The sequence below is a fragment of the Camponotus floridanus genome, unplaced genomic scaffold (assembly GCF_003227725.1).
Source record: "Camponotus floridanus strain SB8 unplaced genomic scaffold, Cflo_v7.5 scaffold15, whole genome shotgun sequence".
NCBI classification, from domain to species: domain Eukaryota; kingdom Metazoa; phylum Arthropoda; class Insecta; order Hymenoptera; family Formicidae; genus Camponotus; species Camponotus floridanus.
The window spans coordinates 1,029,451-1,047,980 of NW_020229270.1; the positions used below are offsets into that span (position 1 = coordinate 1,029,451).

At 46.4% G+C, this 18,530-nt stretch overlaps 1 protein-coding gene across 6 annotated transcripts in view; it reads right to left on the reverse strand.

Annotated features, from left to right (window-relative positions):
- The window catches only part of LOC105254866 (protein groucho), a 65,370-nt gene extending 47,738 nt beyond the window's left edge, over positions 1-17,632 (reverse strand). The window contains exons 1-2 of one of the 6 annotated variants that reach the window (XM_025406637.1): positions 16,507-17,632; positions 1,294-1,391 (exon numbers count right to left, since the gene is read on the reverse strand). In XM_025406637.1, the coding sequence (XP_025262422.1) occupies positions 1,294-1,391; positions 16,507-16,566 (158 nt within the window). In that variant the 5' untranslated portion in view covers positions 16,567-17,632. The remainder of the gene's footprint in view (positions 1-1,293; positions 1,392-16,506) is intronic. The other 5 variants (XM_020028629.2, XM_020028628.2, XM_025406639.1 and 2 more) reach the window with 5 other exon arrangements.
- Between the last annotated feature and the right edge of the window lie 898 nt (positions 17,633-18,530).

An 18,530-nucleotide genomic window follows, 5' to 3' on the forward strand; every position in this document is an offset into this window, starting at 1 on the left:
TCTTTCCAGAAGCCGTAATACCGGATGCGAGGCCGTTTAATTTGATAGAATGCGCGTAATTCCGATACGGCGTTTAATATTCGTAAAAGCCGACTCCAAACGCTAGATGCGACGCAATCTCATGTATAAGGCGATAAATTAGCACGATATTAACGATTGCGCTCGCGAGCGGCAACTCTCGTTACGCAAGCGGCAATACTTGTACAATCGGAGAGTCAATTAATTATTTCAGATTGACGCCGTGCCAACGATTTACGGGACGATTTATCAGGAATCACGTTGCGCGCGACCGAGATAAATTCTCCGTTTCGCGTATAGTTGTTTTTATCTTTCCGTGATTAATATCTCAATCGAATATTATTCTCATCGCAATATACATAGAAATTATTTCAATTTAGACACAAGAATTATTGATGTCGCTATTTTCATCGTTTTTCTTTCCATATTTTCGGCACTTTAGATCTTCAATCTTCGTAAAATGAGAACCGATTCTTCTTCTACGTCCACGATTTCACGATTGGAAGCGTAAATTAAACGATCGAAGAAATAATAAATTATGCCAACACGAGCTTTTGCCAAAATCTACCAAATAGCGTAACGCGTATTTCACGAGGAAATCATTGAGCTCTCTGCGATCGCGGACACGTGCACAGACGCGCTATCCAAACGCGGTCCTTCTCCAGGCCGTGCATACTTCGATGTACACAGCTTCCGGTCGGACAAACAATTATCTGCCTACGCCCGTCGGTCCGTGCGTTTCGCGTGCGCGCCCACGCGATATTTGCACGCACGCCTAATGGATACGGCTCTGCGGTGTCTACGGGCGCGAACCCGTTTGCTTCGCCCGACAAACTACTAACCGCCGAGCAGAATTTACATCGCGCTCAACTATCCAGGAAAATGTGTAATTTCGCTGAGAAAACGGGAATCCGGTAATTTTGCTAAAAGCGAGAGCCGGCGTAAATTTTAGGACAGGTTGCGTCGATATCTCGACTCGCTCAAAAGTATCCACCAGATTGTTGCTTCGATAAATTAATCGGAATTAAATATATCGTCGCGCAATTTATACAAGAAAAAGAAATTGTACAAAAATTTACGCCGGTAAAGAGATTTCAGATATAACGGAGACGTACGTTTATTATAATTGTATGATTTAATTATAGTCAGCATTGAATAGTTGTAACAAATTAATTTTATCTCGTTTTATTCTTATTAAATAAAGTTAAAATATTACGTACATCCCCGATTGATTGTAGTTAACAGAGTTTGCGAATAGTGAAAAAAGAAGGATACCTGTGATATTGAGCCTGCAAGAAATTGAATTCCTCCTTGATACGATCGCAGGATTCACCAACAGAAAATTTAAACGGCTGTCCAGGCTGCGGTGGACCCTGTAACAAGAAAAAAATTGTTAAATGTATCAATGTACCGCAATCTCTTAACGCCATTAATACCCTAAAATTTATTTATCTCTTAACCCATAATACCCTAAAATTTATTTGAGAGACTTTAATGTCCCGCAGGTAACTCCAAATCTATATACTGGATCGAACAAAAAAAAATATTGCCACTTAGACATCACGACAAAGAAACCGCCTATATCCCATGGAGGTATTAAAATGTTTTCTTTTTTCTTTTTTAATCTTTTTTTATTTATTTTTAAATTTTAACCTACACATTTTTCTTCGTTTATTGTTATCAACCGTTATTTCTGTTCTTGTACTAATAAAATTTGATTTTCCAATCTTTTGGTATCTTTTGTACAGAAACTTTGATACATGATATACTAATTTCGTATATTATAAATCTCAATCTCCTTAATATGTTTACAATTATTCTATTTACACTGAGTGTCTATTTGTAAATAATTGAATCTTTTATCGTATCGCATCATGTACTTACGATACATAAATATAACGATATATAGAGGATGACGTAAAACTTGTTTCTAACAGCTTAACAGTTTCTTATCCAAAAGGGAAAACCTTTAAAACCATACTATTATACAATGAAAGCGACCTCGCTACTATTTACTTTTGAGTTTAAGGATTAAACTTGTACTCAACTATCTGAATAAAAACAACTTTAGTAATGATTTAAAAGTAGCATGTCATGTCGCAAATTATTCTTTAATCCTACACTTTTATGATCTCAATAATTGTTACGACTTATATAAGTTTGTTGTTTGTTCATCACCACTATTTAAAAACAAATTATTTATATATATATATATATATATATATATATATAATTTTTAGATAAACAATTTAGACAAACAATAAAAAAAACAATTTAGAAATATTAAAACTAAATATGAAAAACAAAAACGATTTTAAACTTTCTCTTGTTTTTCATTTCTATTGAAGTGCATTTCAAAGTTCATTATTTACATCAATCTCAATTATAAAATAATATCGCAAGGTGCGCTATCTCTTTTTGTCGCGGTGTATGCTGTAGTAAATGCAGACTGACTTTGGTAGCTGCTGTATCAGCGCCCACGAGCGTAAAAGCCACATTATTACCGGTGCTACCCACCTCCGTATACCTGTTAGTAATAACGTTACGAGCGTGTTATCGATCGTTTTGCACGTCGTGCCCCGCAAAACGGATACGCCACTATGGCCTCGTAAAAGCCGGAATAGCTCCCCCTCTCTCTTTCTCTCTTTCCCCCGTCCGATCGTTCTCGCGCGTCGCACGATCTAGATTCCACGGCGGCCAAAGAATGCCGGAATCGCGGTGTTTCGTGCAAGAACTCGCTAACGATTTGCCGACGATCGCGACCGCGTAATGAAAATCGTGCCAAAACTCGTAAAATAAAAATCAACTCCCGGACGCATTATTGCGCTAATGACTTGTACGTGACATCGGTCAGCGCGATACGGTCCGAACAAATGATAACGGAAAAAAAATATATATATATAAATTTTCAACAAACCGATATACCTCTTTTTATTATATGCATAAATCTCTCACATTATTTTTGTTACATTTGTAAAAAATTATTATATTATCTTATTGGAAACATATTTCTAATCTCTGTACTATTTTTTATCTCTTGCTGTGCAGTTAGGGAAGGTCTTGTAGCTTGTATACCATAGTCACCGCAACATGTTTTATTAATCTTCATGGCTTCGAGTCGGGCTTTTCTCCCGACGTGTACATTATCACACGTGTATGTTTAAATTAGGCCGAGGATTTGCGCGGCCAGGCGTGCAATATCTTTAAACGACTGAAACCCGGAATGGGCTAAACAAGACTCTATACATTTCGCTTACTTGCGTGCTTGCTCGCAAACGTACAAGCGCATACACGCACGACATTCCCCGCGAGCGACTTTTTTAAACGCAATATCACGAGAGTAGAAATTCTCTCTCATTTATCGAATGTTAATGAACGAAAGAGCGAACTTAACGCGAATTGGCGAACAGCTGATCGCAGCTAAATCGCTGATCCAATTTGTATGCGACAAGTCACGACGGTCAATCCAATTAATTCATCAGCTTCCACTCCTACGGAATGGAGCAACGAGCGTCAGACCGCGACGTGCAGCTTCCCACTTTCCAGTGCAGCTCGTTAACAGATTGATATGGCAAAAATGTGGCTTCATCAGAATCAAAATTAACATCGTAAAATAATTTTTTTTTTCAATTAATCGCACTCATAATTCTTATATATTATACCTTCCGATATTATGACTTGACAAATAGCTACGATAAAAATATAGACATATCGAAAACATAATATTTTTAATATTATAATATACGATATACAAATGCAATGACGTCTTGTCGATAGAGATCGAAAAAAGGGATATTTTTCTCTCTGGGATTGTTTGCGAAACATTTATCGTTTTTTTTTTTTTTTTTTACGTTTTAATCGAATGAGGCTAGCGACCGATGGCCTTTCCCATCGACGAGAGACGGGAAAGCAAGCGAGCGGCGGGCGTGCGACGCGGTTTAGCGTCCGTCGAAAAGCGAAGCGCGCGAATTATGTCGTTTCGACGAATAATGAGAGAACGTAGCCGTCGTGCACGTCAATCAGTGTCCTTTACGTGTCGCGGCCGATTTAATTATCCGATAGCCTCCTCTCCCGCATCATCATCCCCGTCCCTCTGCCCACATGCCGCGCTTTTTTTTATTTTCCGCGCGATCGAGAGCCGGAGCGCGCGCGCGTCCCGACAAGAGCGTGAAAACGCGATAGGCCGGATCCGGATAACGACGAACAAGAATTGACATTAAAGCGCAACGATCGCGCTTTTATTGCTTTTCGAGTCTCGCGCGACATTTAATACGCGAGGGCCGGCATCATACCGGATTGCCGCGTTTCGCAATATATTATCGCGAACGGCTCAATGGAGCGAGGAGGCCGCTCAATGGACGTTCGTTAAAGCCGACGACGGGCGACGTCGCCGTTTACGGGCAACGTTACTGCCCCTGCGATCGGCGACGAGGGGAGGGGAAGAGAGAGGAGGGAGACGACGACCCGGCCACGCTAACGGCAACTAGACCCAATCGGTTGCGTTTGCAGCCACTCAAGTACGCTTAAGTGGCGCGTATCGCCGCGTCTAATTACGTTACCTCCATCGATCGCGCCGTCCGTCATCCACTAGATGCCTGATTATCGGCACGTATTATCGGACAGGTTAACTGCTCTCTACGATGTCCCCGCCTGTGAGATCAAATCCGTAACCAAACACCAGGCACGCGCGCGCTCAAGTGCCAAGAACATTTGCTCATCTCGAGCTACGCTAAACGGACTTGCATTAGTACGTCTAATGCAAATTCAAATGCTGCTGGATTAATCGGACGCACGCCTATTTGCGATATCCTCCGGGAGGAGCGAAAACGTTTCAAATTTGCTCTTGTCGTCTCCTCTATTTATAATTTACAATATTAAAAATCTCTGGACGCTTGATACGTCTCCATTTACGTGTCAATTTGATTAAAAAACTTTAAAGCTACTGTTAAAAATGTCATTGTAATTTGTTGCCAAGAACAAGATGGTGGAATTAATTTCGATTAGTTACTTTTATACAACGCAACACTCGAGAGAAACAGCAATTTGTATCACCGGCAACATCCGATGTAGCTCGCTAATCAAAGAGATGGCAGCCCTGAGAGTCGGTGGCCGGGTGTACTCGTCTTTACTTAGAGACTCTCGTGAGAAACTCGCTAAGCCATGGCGGGATTACGCAAAAGAACGACGCAAACAGAGGGAGAACGAACGGGAAGAGCTTCGAGAGAGGGTCGGTGGTTTTCGTCGTACCGCAAAACCACCGACTCGTGGCGCGGATTCCAAAACCACCCGGCGACCAGAACCGACCGCGTTCGCCCTATAAGCTGCCCTCCCTCTCTACCACCTTCCGTTATTCCACGAAAGAGAGAGAGAGAGAGAGGAAGAGAGAGAGCACTGGTCGCGAAATATCGTCGAAATATCGCGCGCGGCAGAGGAGTAGATATTGAAACGCGCTTCATCTCGTAACGGTTTAAGTACCGTAATCTGCATTTCCTCCGGAATATCTGATATCGCGCGTGTAGGATAATCAACCGCGATCGACGATTTAATCAGCTCCGATTGATGCAATTTTTACAATTTCCGCATCAAGAAATTGGACGAAAAACGATACGGAAATCGATGCCGCGGGTATACACGCAAACCGATTGCCTCGCTCGCTCGCTCGCTCGGCAAACCCGAGCACGATCGAATACCGAAATTATGCAACGCGATAACAATTCCTGTAATATCGCCAGACAATACGCCTCAAGATTTGCATGAGGTGCGGAGTGAGAATACACGAAGCAGGGAGAGAGGGCAACGGACGTACAAGCGGTTGTATCTTATTGATCATTATGATTATTCCCCGTAGCAGACTGCGAATTCGCCCCGAGACTGCGGGGCACGACCGCTATTTGCATAAGCAATGCATTTTGATTCGTAGACCCACATTGTACTCGGCACACCGGGAATGACATAAATAATGCATAGAATAATGATAGCGCGAGGCGGCGCGACGCGCATCCCGCATCGCGCGCGAAAGCGAGTCTATCGCGAAACGAGACGATTTTCGCGCACGTAATTCTTCGCTATGCTGAAATTGCGCTGCGCCACCGCGGCGCATGCATTTCATTCTACTCTCGTTAACCATTACCCCGACGCGAGCTATACATAGTCCCGTCGTCGTGCGACTCGCGCAATCTTACACGTACGCACGTCGCGGTAAATCTCGCCGGGTACGTACGCTGTGTGTGTATTTTCTACTTGAAAAAATGAATAGAAATTTCTAAAGCGCGCAAACGGGGAGAAATAACATTCTTTAATGTACCAGAAACGAAGGCAGATCTCGAGAAGGAACGAGCGTTTCTACTGTTAAATTGAGACTCGCGCAGTCTCGCGTGTAATTCTCGCTAAACCGTGTACTTAAAGTTACGAGGAGGGCGCGGGAGGAAGGGATATAGAGTTAGCGTATACAGAGCGTGGTTAATAAAAGCATTGTGGCGCAAGATGCCATTTCACGAGGCAAGACTGTAATCTGTGCCAGCGATGTATCCTATAATACATGTTCTTTTGCATGCGTCAATCTAACCGGTCGCGTAGCCCGCGATGACGCCAAGCGAGCCGCAAACACCTGACGCGAATATACGCGCGATTCTCTGTCCCGACATAGGCAGGCACTCGTGCAGATCGCTCGATAAGAGGCGACCGCGGTAGTTTAACCCGGCGAGCAATTAAGGCGATACGATCGGCGCTCTCGCGAAATAACGTCACACCGACACGGCGCTGAATATGTGAATAAGTGCCACCCTCTCGCCTCTCTCTTCTCGTATACACGGTCTCCTCGTCGTCTCTCTCTCTCTCTCTCTCTCTCTCCCTCTCTTCCTCCCTCAAACGCTGATGTATTTACACTCGAATGCTTTGCATGGCGTCTCGCGTGCACACGACGCGACAACCACGACCACGACGACGACAACGATGACAACCAGCTGTGCACGCCAGAGATCGTTGCACAAGGGACTTAACTTAATAACACGCGGATGCTGACGTTTATACACTCCGTTTTACCGTTGGCAAATGTTGGCATGACTACTCTCTATCGAAACCGACGTCCTCCTTTTGAAACACGATCGCGCCAAAAATCGCTTAATGCGTTTTCGACGGAAAAAAAAAGTCAAGTGTGCGGATACAAAAGAAATTGGCAAAATGCGATTATGGATTTGTCAGCGCGATAATAAAGAGAGTATACAGAGGAGTGGTAATGCACAGTTGTCGCGCACAGAGATCAAAAAGTTAAGAACCGCTGTTGTATCCTGTTGTATTTTGCGGATATTACGGGTCGGGTACGGCATAAAAAGAAATGTTAGACGTGACAGGCTCGAGGTGAAACACGAGATAACAGAGCGATGGAGAAGCGGGAACGATGGAAAAAAAAGAGCATACGAAAAAAGGGAGGAATAAAGATTAAGCGAACAGAAGCCGCGGGCAAACAAAGGGCCCGAGAGCTATGATTCGGCCGTTCTGAGTAGACCAGGTAATTACTAGTTGAACCTCGGGGAGAGAGAGTCTTTTTCCTCCGCGCTTCTCATCCTCGACCGGCTCTCGACCTCGTTGAAGGCGAGAGAAAGAGACGGAAAGAGAGAGAAGAGAGAGAGAGAGAGAGAAAGAGAGAGACTCTCGGGCGAGAGAAGAAAAACTACGACGGTAGATAAAAGCGCCACGAGAAAACTCTGTCGGACTGCGCGAATGAGCCGCGCGTGGTACTTTAACGACACAAAGGGAGCTCAAATATCGGCCAACTGTCGTGGCCCGCTGCTGCTGTCGCCTCTCCCAACTCCCCGGAACAACCGTTTGCTCTCCTCGTCTCCCTTTCATCGTCTGGTACGCTCGGTTGCCGGTAGAAACGTGAGCAGGAGAAGAAGAAAGGGAAGGGAAAGGGGACTTCGACAAAAGCGACGGCGCTACAAAAGCTCCGGCGATAATAGGAAGCACGGCGGGAGCCACCCTGGCAGTTCGGCCACCTAATCTGTTACAGTCATAAACCCCGTTCTCGCCCTCCTCTCCATCCCCGTTCACGGTACCGCCCTTTTACGAGCTGCTCTCCCCGAGAACGATTCACCCTTACGTAAAACGCTCGTCATTTTCTCCTTCTCGCTCTTTTTGCTTTCTCGCTCCGCAATTTTTTCGCAGATTGATTCTATCGAGGTATTCTCATCCCGCATTGTCAACAAAACAGTCATCTTATAGATACACGCGCGAGTAAGTCGAATTAATATCAAACTTGACGCCGCAACTTTTCTGTGAATTTTTAATATTTTGCGACAACTGTTGTCGAATTGTCCTTTTTTTTCCTCTCTCGATAGAGCATCGCGCCTCTCCAAATATCAACGGTCCTCGAGGGCGTTGCGTAATACTCGACGGGGAATCTGTAACACGAGGGTCGTCTCCCTCGGGACCGAGGGGAAAGATCGCAGGAATATGTTATAATTACCGCCAAACTGAACGCCGGGGCAGGAGTCAGGCGAGAAAAGAGGGGAAGATGGGATCGTACCTACCTACCCTCTTTCGCTTTCGACACTCGCGACAATGCCGCCCCCTTCCGATCTCCCGGGGCCCGATATTACCGGCTTTTTCCCCCTCTTTTTACGACATCCCGCGCATCGCGGCGCAGCCAGTAACGTCAAAATGAAATTTCTAAGGACGAGGACGACCACCGACTCTCTTACCGCTCCCTTTTCACGATAATCTCGTTACCCACGCCGACAATCGAGGGTGGAAGACGAGTGGCACCCCTTGTTGTGTTGTCTGCTACCCTCGCGCGACGAGGCAATGAAATCCGAGCACGCGGCCACATCTCTCGAGAGCATCTAAATTGCGATTCTAATCGCCGCTCTTGCGAGCACCCCTGGCCGTCTGTATCGTGGATCATAAATGCGCGATCACGCTGAGTCATAACGCGCACCCCGATCCAATTGAAAGTGACAATCGATGATTTTCGGCGAGAGAAAAAATATTCATGAAAATACTCGCGAGTAAGAAATTAGTAGAATTGGAAAGAAGAGCGAAAAAAGAAGTAGAAGAAAATTCATGGAACTTTGAATACATCAATACGTTCTATAAAATTGACAAAAAAAAAGACGCAAGAAGAGAGAGCTACAAGACCATATGTCGTGCGATCGTAAGAAGTAAATGATTTTTTTGTCGATACACGCGGCGAGGCCACTCACGAATCAACTGCGTTCGATTCGATGCGCTCCGAAAGCTTCGTTTTTGCATTAATCATTTTTCTATTCCCGGTCCGGTTCGGCAAAGAAAGAGAGGAAGAGAGGACAGACTCGTTGCTTTCCTCCGGCGATCGAATACAAGTCGAAAAACGAAACGAATGCGGTGGAACGAAGAAGAGCGGAGAAAAGAATGTCTCCCTGATGTCTCCGGGTTGTCGAGCCATTATCGAAGCTATCTCTCGACGGTCGACCGAGCGTTTTTAAGAGCGCAGTCGACCTTTATCTGCGAACAAGCTATAGCTAATGTAGATCCCGACTGCGCGACTCGACTCTTTATCCCTTTTTTTTATTTCTCTATCACTATACCCGCGGGCCGACTTCGTAATACCTGCTACAGAACTCTACACAGGAAACCGCTTCTCCGATTTTGTAGCTTCTCATATTTCAAAGGAAGAAGTCAATCTCTTTGCAGCAAGAAGAATGCTTCGCTTTATGAAAAACAGAGAACAATTTTTACGCGACGAAACCATGCGCATCTAGTATCCTCTAGTATTCTCTTCTTCAAAAATATTGGCGTTATATTGTCTGTATAAAATACACGATGTAAATATAAAAAATACAAGATATCGTAGCGTATATACAAAAAGTACTAAACGGAGAGAGCGAATAACGAAGAGCGCGCGAGAACGACGAGGAGAGGAAAAAAAGGAAGGAAAAGACGAAAGGATGGTAGCCGCGGACGAGCTCGAGACGGTAGTATACGGTAGCCGGCGTGTATATCATTAACCTCATCCTCGTTTTTCGTCTCTCTCTCGCGTGCGCCCACAGCCTGCCACCCACCCCACCTTCGTGACAAGCATGGGTCTCAACGGGTCCGATGAAACAGGAATGCGCCATCCTGCTCCCTCGCCCGCATCGCGTCCCTCTCTCTCTCTCTCTCTCTCTCGTGTGTATTCACTCCCGCGCGCGCGTTCCCCTCGATACATCGTCCATCTCCGTCTATCCCGCGCGATATTCGCCCCGTCTCGCTTCCAGATGACTCCGACTCGGCGTAGCACAAACGAGTAATTAACTATCTCCGTGTGGGACACGTGTTCCCATCGTGTTCTCTCTCCTTCTCCTTCCGTTTGTCTCTCCCTCGCACCTCCCCTCCTCTCTCTTCTCACCCAGTATGTCTCTCCCGCTGCCTTCCACCTCGCTCTACCGACTCTCCGTGTTTGCACACACTCTCTTATGTTAATTCGGCTTAACGCCCAGAAGCCCTCGAGGGGACGAGGCGAGCGTCTCGCTTCGTCTCGCCTGGCCGAAAAATTACAGACGATCGCAAAGAGGGAGCGACTACGATGACTGGGGTGGTCATGGACGATCTCGTGGAAAATAATAGGGATGTTCGTCCACTCGTGTGTTACGATACCGGGGAGAAGACACGAGCGGAAACGTAAGGGTCGCTCAACCATTCGTGGGATATAAGTGTTCCTAACGTTATTCGTTATACGCTCGGTACGATTTGCGCCTTTTCACGAGAGCTTTTGCATTAACGTTCTCGGTATCGCCAATTTCCCGCAATTGAAACGATTCTCGATAAATTCAACGCAAATTTGCTTCAATTATAAATTTTCAGAATTGCAGATAATATGTGAAAATTCTACAATTTATTTCTAGTCGATAAAATTCTCTTCCAGTTGACAGTTAACAATTCCCACCACTTGTCCAAACTTTTTACGATTGCAAACTTTCGCGATTTACCATTCTATGTGGCTCAATTCGAAAAAGCATTGCATCGACAACGATCGATAGGTAGTTGGGTAGATGGTTAGAGAAAGAGAGAGAGAGAGATGCTACCAACAAACTCGATTATTCCGACGTAATCCATAGCGAGCGTCTAATGGTCGGGTAGTAATACCCGGTCGCAAATTTATCCATAGCATTCATCTTCCCATTAGCGGTGAATAATTCCGTTGGCGTTTACGTGTCAATTCTCCATTCGTCGGGGCTGTAAGATGATTGGCCGCAGGGCAGAGGAGACGATGTCGTCGCACGGTCACGACCTCTTTCGCTCTCTCTCTCTCTCTTTCTTCTCTTTCTCTTGCTCACTTTTTCTGCTCGTTGAAAAATCGAAGATATCAAAAGACACACGATAGTGGATAACATCGAATAAGTGCAATAGCTATCGGATAAAACGCGTTAGTGTCTGCACACGGTGTTCTTTCGTTAAAGGATTATTAATTTTTTAATCATAAAGATATGATTTTGAAACAAAAGGCTTTTTTGAAAAAAGCTAAAATTTTTTTGAGAAACAAATTATATTTTTTGTATAGTGTCTATTATGTTTGATTAATTGCAAATCCATTTTTTCCCAACGAAATTATAGAGATATGTATAGTTTAAAATTAGAAAATTGCTAATAAAATTGATAATAATCTCTGTCTCCGTCGATAATTTCGTTAAAAAAAAATGTGGATTCAAAATTATTCAAACACAGTGGACAATTTAAAGTACACTTAATGTATATACATGCACGAGAATAGAATATTTTATTATTACGTTTAATAATGCAATGATGCTCGATTTAGTGAACTTTCAAGTCTATTATCTAATCTTTTGATCAGCAATTTATCAAATGAGACCTAATCTTTTCATCGATAAAGACAAAGGAAAGAGAGAAAGGAAAAAAAAGAAAGATACGTGGTCACTTGGAAATCTTGAACGCGAGACATTCATCGATATACTGCACAATGTGAAAACAGCGGGAGACGGAAAAGAGGAAGAAACGAGAAGGAAAAAACACGACAAACTGTCAAGTCTAACGCCAATTAGTGCCATTCTCTCGTACGAATGGATCCGAGAGGTCCAAAGGGACCTCTCGACGAAGTTCTCTCGGACTTTCTTTTTACTTCCTACTACCTGCAGATACTAAACCGTATTTACCGCTTTATGCGTATACAGGGTATTCGCAAAACCGCACGGGGACTATTTCAAACATGGTTTCCGTAACAAATGTGACGTTGGCTTTTTCTGTAACGAGAATCTTTTACGGTACGTTAATCTCGAGCAGAAGAACGTTGCGATAATTAGGGCGTGAAATTATATCTCTGCACAGAGATAAGACCCAAAGTAAATTTGAACTTGGGTCAAAATGAAACATAGACAATGGGTGTATTCGGATAACGAAAGGAACCTAAATTGGAAATAATCACAACGGTCGGCCTATCAACTAGGCTCTTCTTCGATCTTTTAGTAAAGCAATTTGACCCTCTGAGAGTGTCGAGAAAAATCTTAAAAGCTAGGGTCTGCTTCGGGAAAAATCTCGACTCGGGTTTAATTACTGTAACAAATTATTTCAGGTAAGCAAGAGAGATTCTTGAAAACGTACGATTCACTCGTTTCGCTTATGCGTTTACCGGTGAAATAATCGCGTTTAGAATTTCCTAGTAACAACAGCCGACGATCGAATAATTATACACTCTGGCGACATATTTAATCATCGTGACGCGTGTGTATTTCCTTTCTTTTTCGGATCGCGCATCAGTGATTATTATTTATTACGTCGTAAAGCGTGTCGTTGAGCAAAGAGACACGGGATAAATCGCTCGTCGTATCGAGCATGTTGATCGCGGCAGGAGAGAAGGGGGAGTGAAGGGGAGAAAGGCAGGCATCACGCCCGGCCCATCATCGATTGCGTGTATCACGCGAAACCGCTTCCTACGCGGTCACCGCACATTAACGTATAATTGTATCTAAAGGTAAATACAGACGCGATAAAATCGGTAAACGCCTCGCGCGTTACGCGTTAGCATCGGCAGATGTGCTATTGCGCGATAAGACCGCCGCGGGAAAGAGAAAGCGCAGGGTAAGGAAAGTGGAAATTAAAACCGTCGCTGCTCACCGCGCCGCTCACCGCGCCGCTCGCACACGTATACACGCGCGCACACACGCACACCTAAGGACGTACATCCCGCCGCAGAGTTCCTCTCCATCCATTCGGCGGCGCGGCACCGTGTAATTACGTCGGGCGAGAGCACGAGATCGCGATCCGGCTCGGCCAGGAAACGTATAATGGGAGTATAATGCGTGAAATTTACTGGCCGCATCGGCATAATGGACGACGTGACGCTCAAGATATCACCGTGATTCCATATTTCCGAGCGCGCGCGCGAGCTCCGAGCGCCGAAGCGTAGCGCGACGATCCGCGTCAGTTTAGATCTCGTATTTTAATACGAGCAATTACCGACGCGGGACGATACAGGCTGGACCGGATCGTCCCGAGATCCCCCTCCCCGTCCTCGCCGTCGAATATTCGCCCCGCGTCGCGCGTTTATCGCGCGCGGTCTCGCCCTGTAATTTCGCCGAGTCGAATTTCAATGTTGCATATATCACCGGATATCGCCGATATGTAACACGGGGATTCTAATTCAATTAAGTCCGTCACGGTAGCGAGAAAGAATGTGCATTTATCGACGGAAGAATCTGAATTTTTAACGAGACGGTATTTATAAAGTTGCGCGCACGCGCGCGATTCTTGGCACTTTGGGAATTTTCGAGGATCCGGTCAACACGAGTAGCGCGATCGTTAGACGAGCAGTGCTAGAGCTTCCTGTATTACGCGTCTTCTTGTACGTGCCGTGAGAAAATCGCCGGCTTACAATCCAAGATTAACATATCGCTAATTAAGCGGTATATATCGTCGCGCGTCTCTCGTACGAGAATAAATTAAAAAAATAAGGAAGACGCGAGGAGAAGGAATCTACGACCGGTTTACGCGCTGACGAGCGCCCAAGCGAATTTTTTCAGCTGCGCGTATTCAGACGCATTTGAACAGCGTGTCGGAGCAAACAGACCGATTAAAAGTATCAATATTTACCGAATCGGGGGTCCTGCGCAAACGTGCGCCGTGGAGTTTACGGGAGGCAGTAAACCCGACGGCGAGGCCCGGTCTAATGCGCGCGTGTACGCGTGTAACGCCGTCCACCCGCCCCGTTGACATTCGCAACGTGTACCCTACTAACTAACGTCAGCGAAGCGCTTCGCACTGTCCGTCCTTTCCCGCTAGTTACGGATCGCTGCTCGTCGCCCCATCGTTCCCAACCTGCTCTTTAGTAGCTCCCATAATATTACACGAGATGCGCGAAAATATTTTCAAAATAGCTCCAAATTTTTTCAAGATTATGGGGGAAAACGCCCGTTAAATATACATGTGCAAGAATGCCCGTAAAAATTCCAAAGAAAAATAACATACAATTTTTTAATGTTTAATGGAATGCACGAGATAAAAGACTAAATACGCGTAATTTTTATAAATTATACACATTATATAAAAGCATAATTTGACATTAGTGTCATGGTTTTCAATGAAATAAAATTTTAAGTAAAAAGAAAATTTTTTAAATTTAAAACAAAATTTGAAAAATATACACTAGAATATATTTAATACGAAGAAAAATGTCATCAATATGTACGGTGCGTTTTGTAAATATTACGAGACACTCCCGGTATACGCACGGCAGACTGTAGACGGATCCTTCTCAGGGGACTTTTTCATCTTTCACGTGCTACCAGACTACCTGACCACATCCGGCGTAAACCTATTATTATTATATTGTTATTAGGGGTTGAGCCTTTCTTCGAAGCTCTCATTATGTTCACCATTGGGTGCCTGTTCTCGGGCTAACGACACGGAATAAAACGACGTTTGACTTTTGCTGTCGCGCGTCACAGCCATTATCGCTTACAACGACCGATAAATACGCACCGTGTCTCTTTCTACGAGTCACGTTTTGTTAGTAATTCGACTCGATTAACGCGCGCTAGTCGCGAAAAAATTGTTTGTCCGTAGCATTCTACGACGAGCGTCGTTACGGGTTTTTAACGCGCGAGAGAGTTGCGTTGCGATGAAGAAGAAAGAAAAAAAAGGCGTTAATACCCTGTGTAATCGTCGGCGAAACGTTCAACGCGAGAGTCGTGCGAGAAAGAAAACCGAGAAACGGCGAACGTGACGGGACTACGCAACGATCCTCCGACAGTCTCGCGGCGGATGATGAGTCGTGCGCGACGACGACGACGACTAAGTCGCCATTATCTCGACCAGGGCCATTAAACGCAGACGCCAAGTCCGGACAGCGAATCGCTCGATTCACGGATCAACGACTCGGACGTACCGTGGCGAAAGGCTTTTCGCACGGTCGCGAGGCTAATGTCGGACGATGGCGAATGCGATTGTTCCGCGCGTTCGTATCGCCGAATATTTCCAAGCGCGACCGAGAGTGAGATAACAGCCGCGCGCGCGTGCGTATCTATGCGTATACGCGAATACAAATTCAACGTACTCTTACGCTTTTGCTTATCGGTAGCTCGATATCGGCGAGCGTTTCGCAACACGTGCGACCGCGACGAGCACGTGGCATCTACGTCACGTCATCGCGACGCGACGTTACGATTTTCCTCGCGATACGACGCATCGCGAAACTCTAGCGCGCGAAATCCGATACACGTCCGAGCGTTTCTGCCGATCGGAATCGCGTATTAGCGCGTCCTCGACAGACCGAAACTCGAGAAGTTTCGGCCGGCGACGGATCGTGTTGCGAGACGCAAATCGCCCGATCGGAGTAACGGGAGAGCGATCGAGCGCGAGACCGAAAAAACGCGACGAAAAAACCTCGCGTTCGCGGAAGAAATCCTCCGTCCGAGTACGCGTTCGCCTCGTGAGCGTAATTGTTTCTTTTTCTCGCGAGAAGTAAAGGAAACCGACAATTTACGAGATCGGAGTAACCTGCGTCGGAAACGCGGCGCGCGATCAAGGACGAGGTTAAACAGGGTTAACAGCGATGTAAATTACCAACGTAAATCAGATCGTCGCGCCCGCGCGACGCTGCCGCGCCGGCGCGACGCGGCGGTGCATTAAATATGCAACGTGCTGTAAAATAAACCGGAGCTTTTTTCGCAGCGGTCGCGAAAAAAAAAAAAACTCGAAAGAGAAAGAATGTTCGATGAGTTTGAGTCGCTATAAATCGACGCGAACGATTCGTCCTCGAGATCGCGAATCGCTCAAATATCCTCGTTCCCGCTACGTTATCGGAGAGAGCATTTCGAGAGAGAGAGAGAGAGAGGGAGACAGCGTTGCAACATAATTTATTCGATCTGAGAATTTACGTCGATTAAATTCGATAGCTATTTAATGGTTACGCACACACAACTGCGGTTACGCAGTTTATCCGCCGAATGCCATTGTTGATACCGGCGAATAAATAAACAGGTTATTATTATTGTTATTGATAATTGAGCAATCACTACTCACCGGATGCCTGGCAGCGGCGGCGGCCACGGCGGCTGCGTTGATTCCGGCGCTAGGATACATCCTTCCTGCGTGATTTCCCGCTTTAGCGAGTTCACGGAAACAACTTTTATATATATATCACACACACATACACTGCGGCGATGTACGCCCACTTTTTTAGAGCGCGCGAAAACGCGTCATGTCACGCGATACACTATTTCTCGACGAGTACGTATACGACACTCCTCTCAACGATAACAATAACAAACAACACAACCAGCAACAACCGACAACGGGAAAGACTATTAGAATTATAGCCCGGGGATCCGCTACGATGGACCCTCTCGGCGATGACGTGTCGTCCCGCGACGTGCGTTCGTAAACGTGATCCGCACCCCGTTTCCTCGCCGAAAATCCATCGGCGGTCTCCGATTCATTCGTCACTACCGTCCCATCGGTGCGCGGCCGTCTCGACGCGGATGATCGTCGACGGATTTCTCCCGGGTAGCCGGGAGACCGGGGCGTTCATTCGGCGAGTCCCGCGCGACGCGCACAAGGATCAACGATCCCGTCGACGGCCGTCGTCGCGTCTCTTCGCGTCCGCGGCGTGCCCTTTTTTTTCGGTCGGTAAGGCAGGAAAAATTGCGCCCGCCGCGGCCGCCGTCGCGCGTTGGCGTACCTCTCGCGCCGGAAAAACACCGGCCGAGATTATTTTCTACCGCGCACCTTCCCCGCCGCCGCCGGCGAGCGCGTTCCTCGATTTATCGCGATCTATATTTACTCGAAACTCGCAGCCTCCCCTCGATGGCGTCGCGAATAACACTGGATACGTCGCCCTGGCACGCCGTACACACTCTCGATTGTTTACTCGAGACGGGGCGCGCGCGCGCGCGCGCAAATGTTTCGAGCCGCTTCGAAAAGAAGCGACGCTCGCGGGCGTTTAAAAACGTTCCTCTCTCGACGAAATTACGACGCCAGGTCAATCCCCCTGGCGAGAGTGTCGAGCGGCAACGCGTAAGTTGGCCGAGCGTCGCGAAACGCACGCGAAAACGACGCGAACGAACCTGTCGCGATAACGGCTACGAAGCGACTGGCGATAGGGGGGAGAGATCGCGAGATCCCCCACCACGCTCTTCCCGTCGCGCCGGCTCCCTCTCCGCCGCTCTACCTCCCCGCTCCTCTCCCACCGTCGTCCTCCCCCCTCGCTCGCGGCCCCGCTACTCCGCGTTTAAAGCCGCCAAGCATCCCCCTCGAATGTCTCTCGTCTCCTCCACGCTCGTATTAACCGGCGCGATAGCTCCTTCGCAATTAAGTCGCGTTACGTAAGGATCTTGAAAAGGCGAGCACGAAAATCACGGCTCGTTAAAACGTTGCTCTACGTGTTCCTCTTACCGAATCCATCTCTCTCTCTCTCTCTTATTCGTCGCTACTATTGTTACGCGCGCTCGATGCGTTTTATCGAGCTTCGCAAGGAGATACGTGCGTCATGATTTTTGATCGTCTACGCACGCCTTTACGATCGTCTTTACGCGTCGCTCGCTCACCCACGATGAATGACAATTCCGGCAAAATGGAAATTATATCGTCATTAAGCGGCCTAGCGTTCCGATTTCATCGTTTCGCTGACCGACATTCGCGGCGACGGCGGCACTTTGACTTTACGCAACGCAACGCCGCGCTCCCGATTTGTCTGTTCCGCGAATGTATACATAAAAAAGTGACTCGACGTTCTCCCTCTCTCTCTCTCTCTCTCTCTCTTTCGCACATCGGCAGTTTATCGACGTTGATTACCGTCCGTTTTTTTCCATTACGCCGGAGGCATTATCGCCTCGATACCGACAGTGACGACAACGTCCAACAGCAAAATTGCGTGCAAATAATATTTGCGCTCGGTCGTCTTTGGAATCTCAACAATTTAGCATATCAATTTCGAGAGAGAGAGAGAGATGGACGGCGACTAAAAACTTGCAGCTCGCCGCGTCATTATTCGCGCAGATACGAGTACTTTGGTCGTGCTCCGACTTTGGTTGAAATTTTTGCGAGAC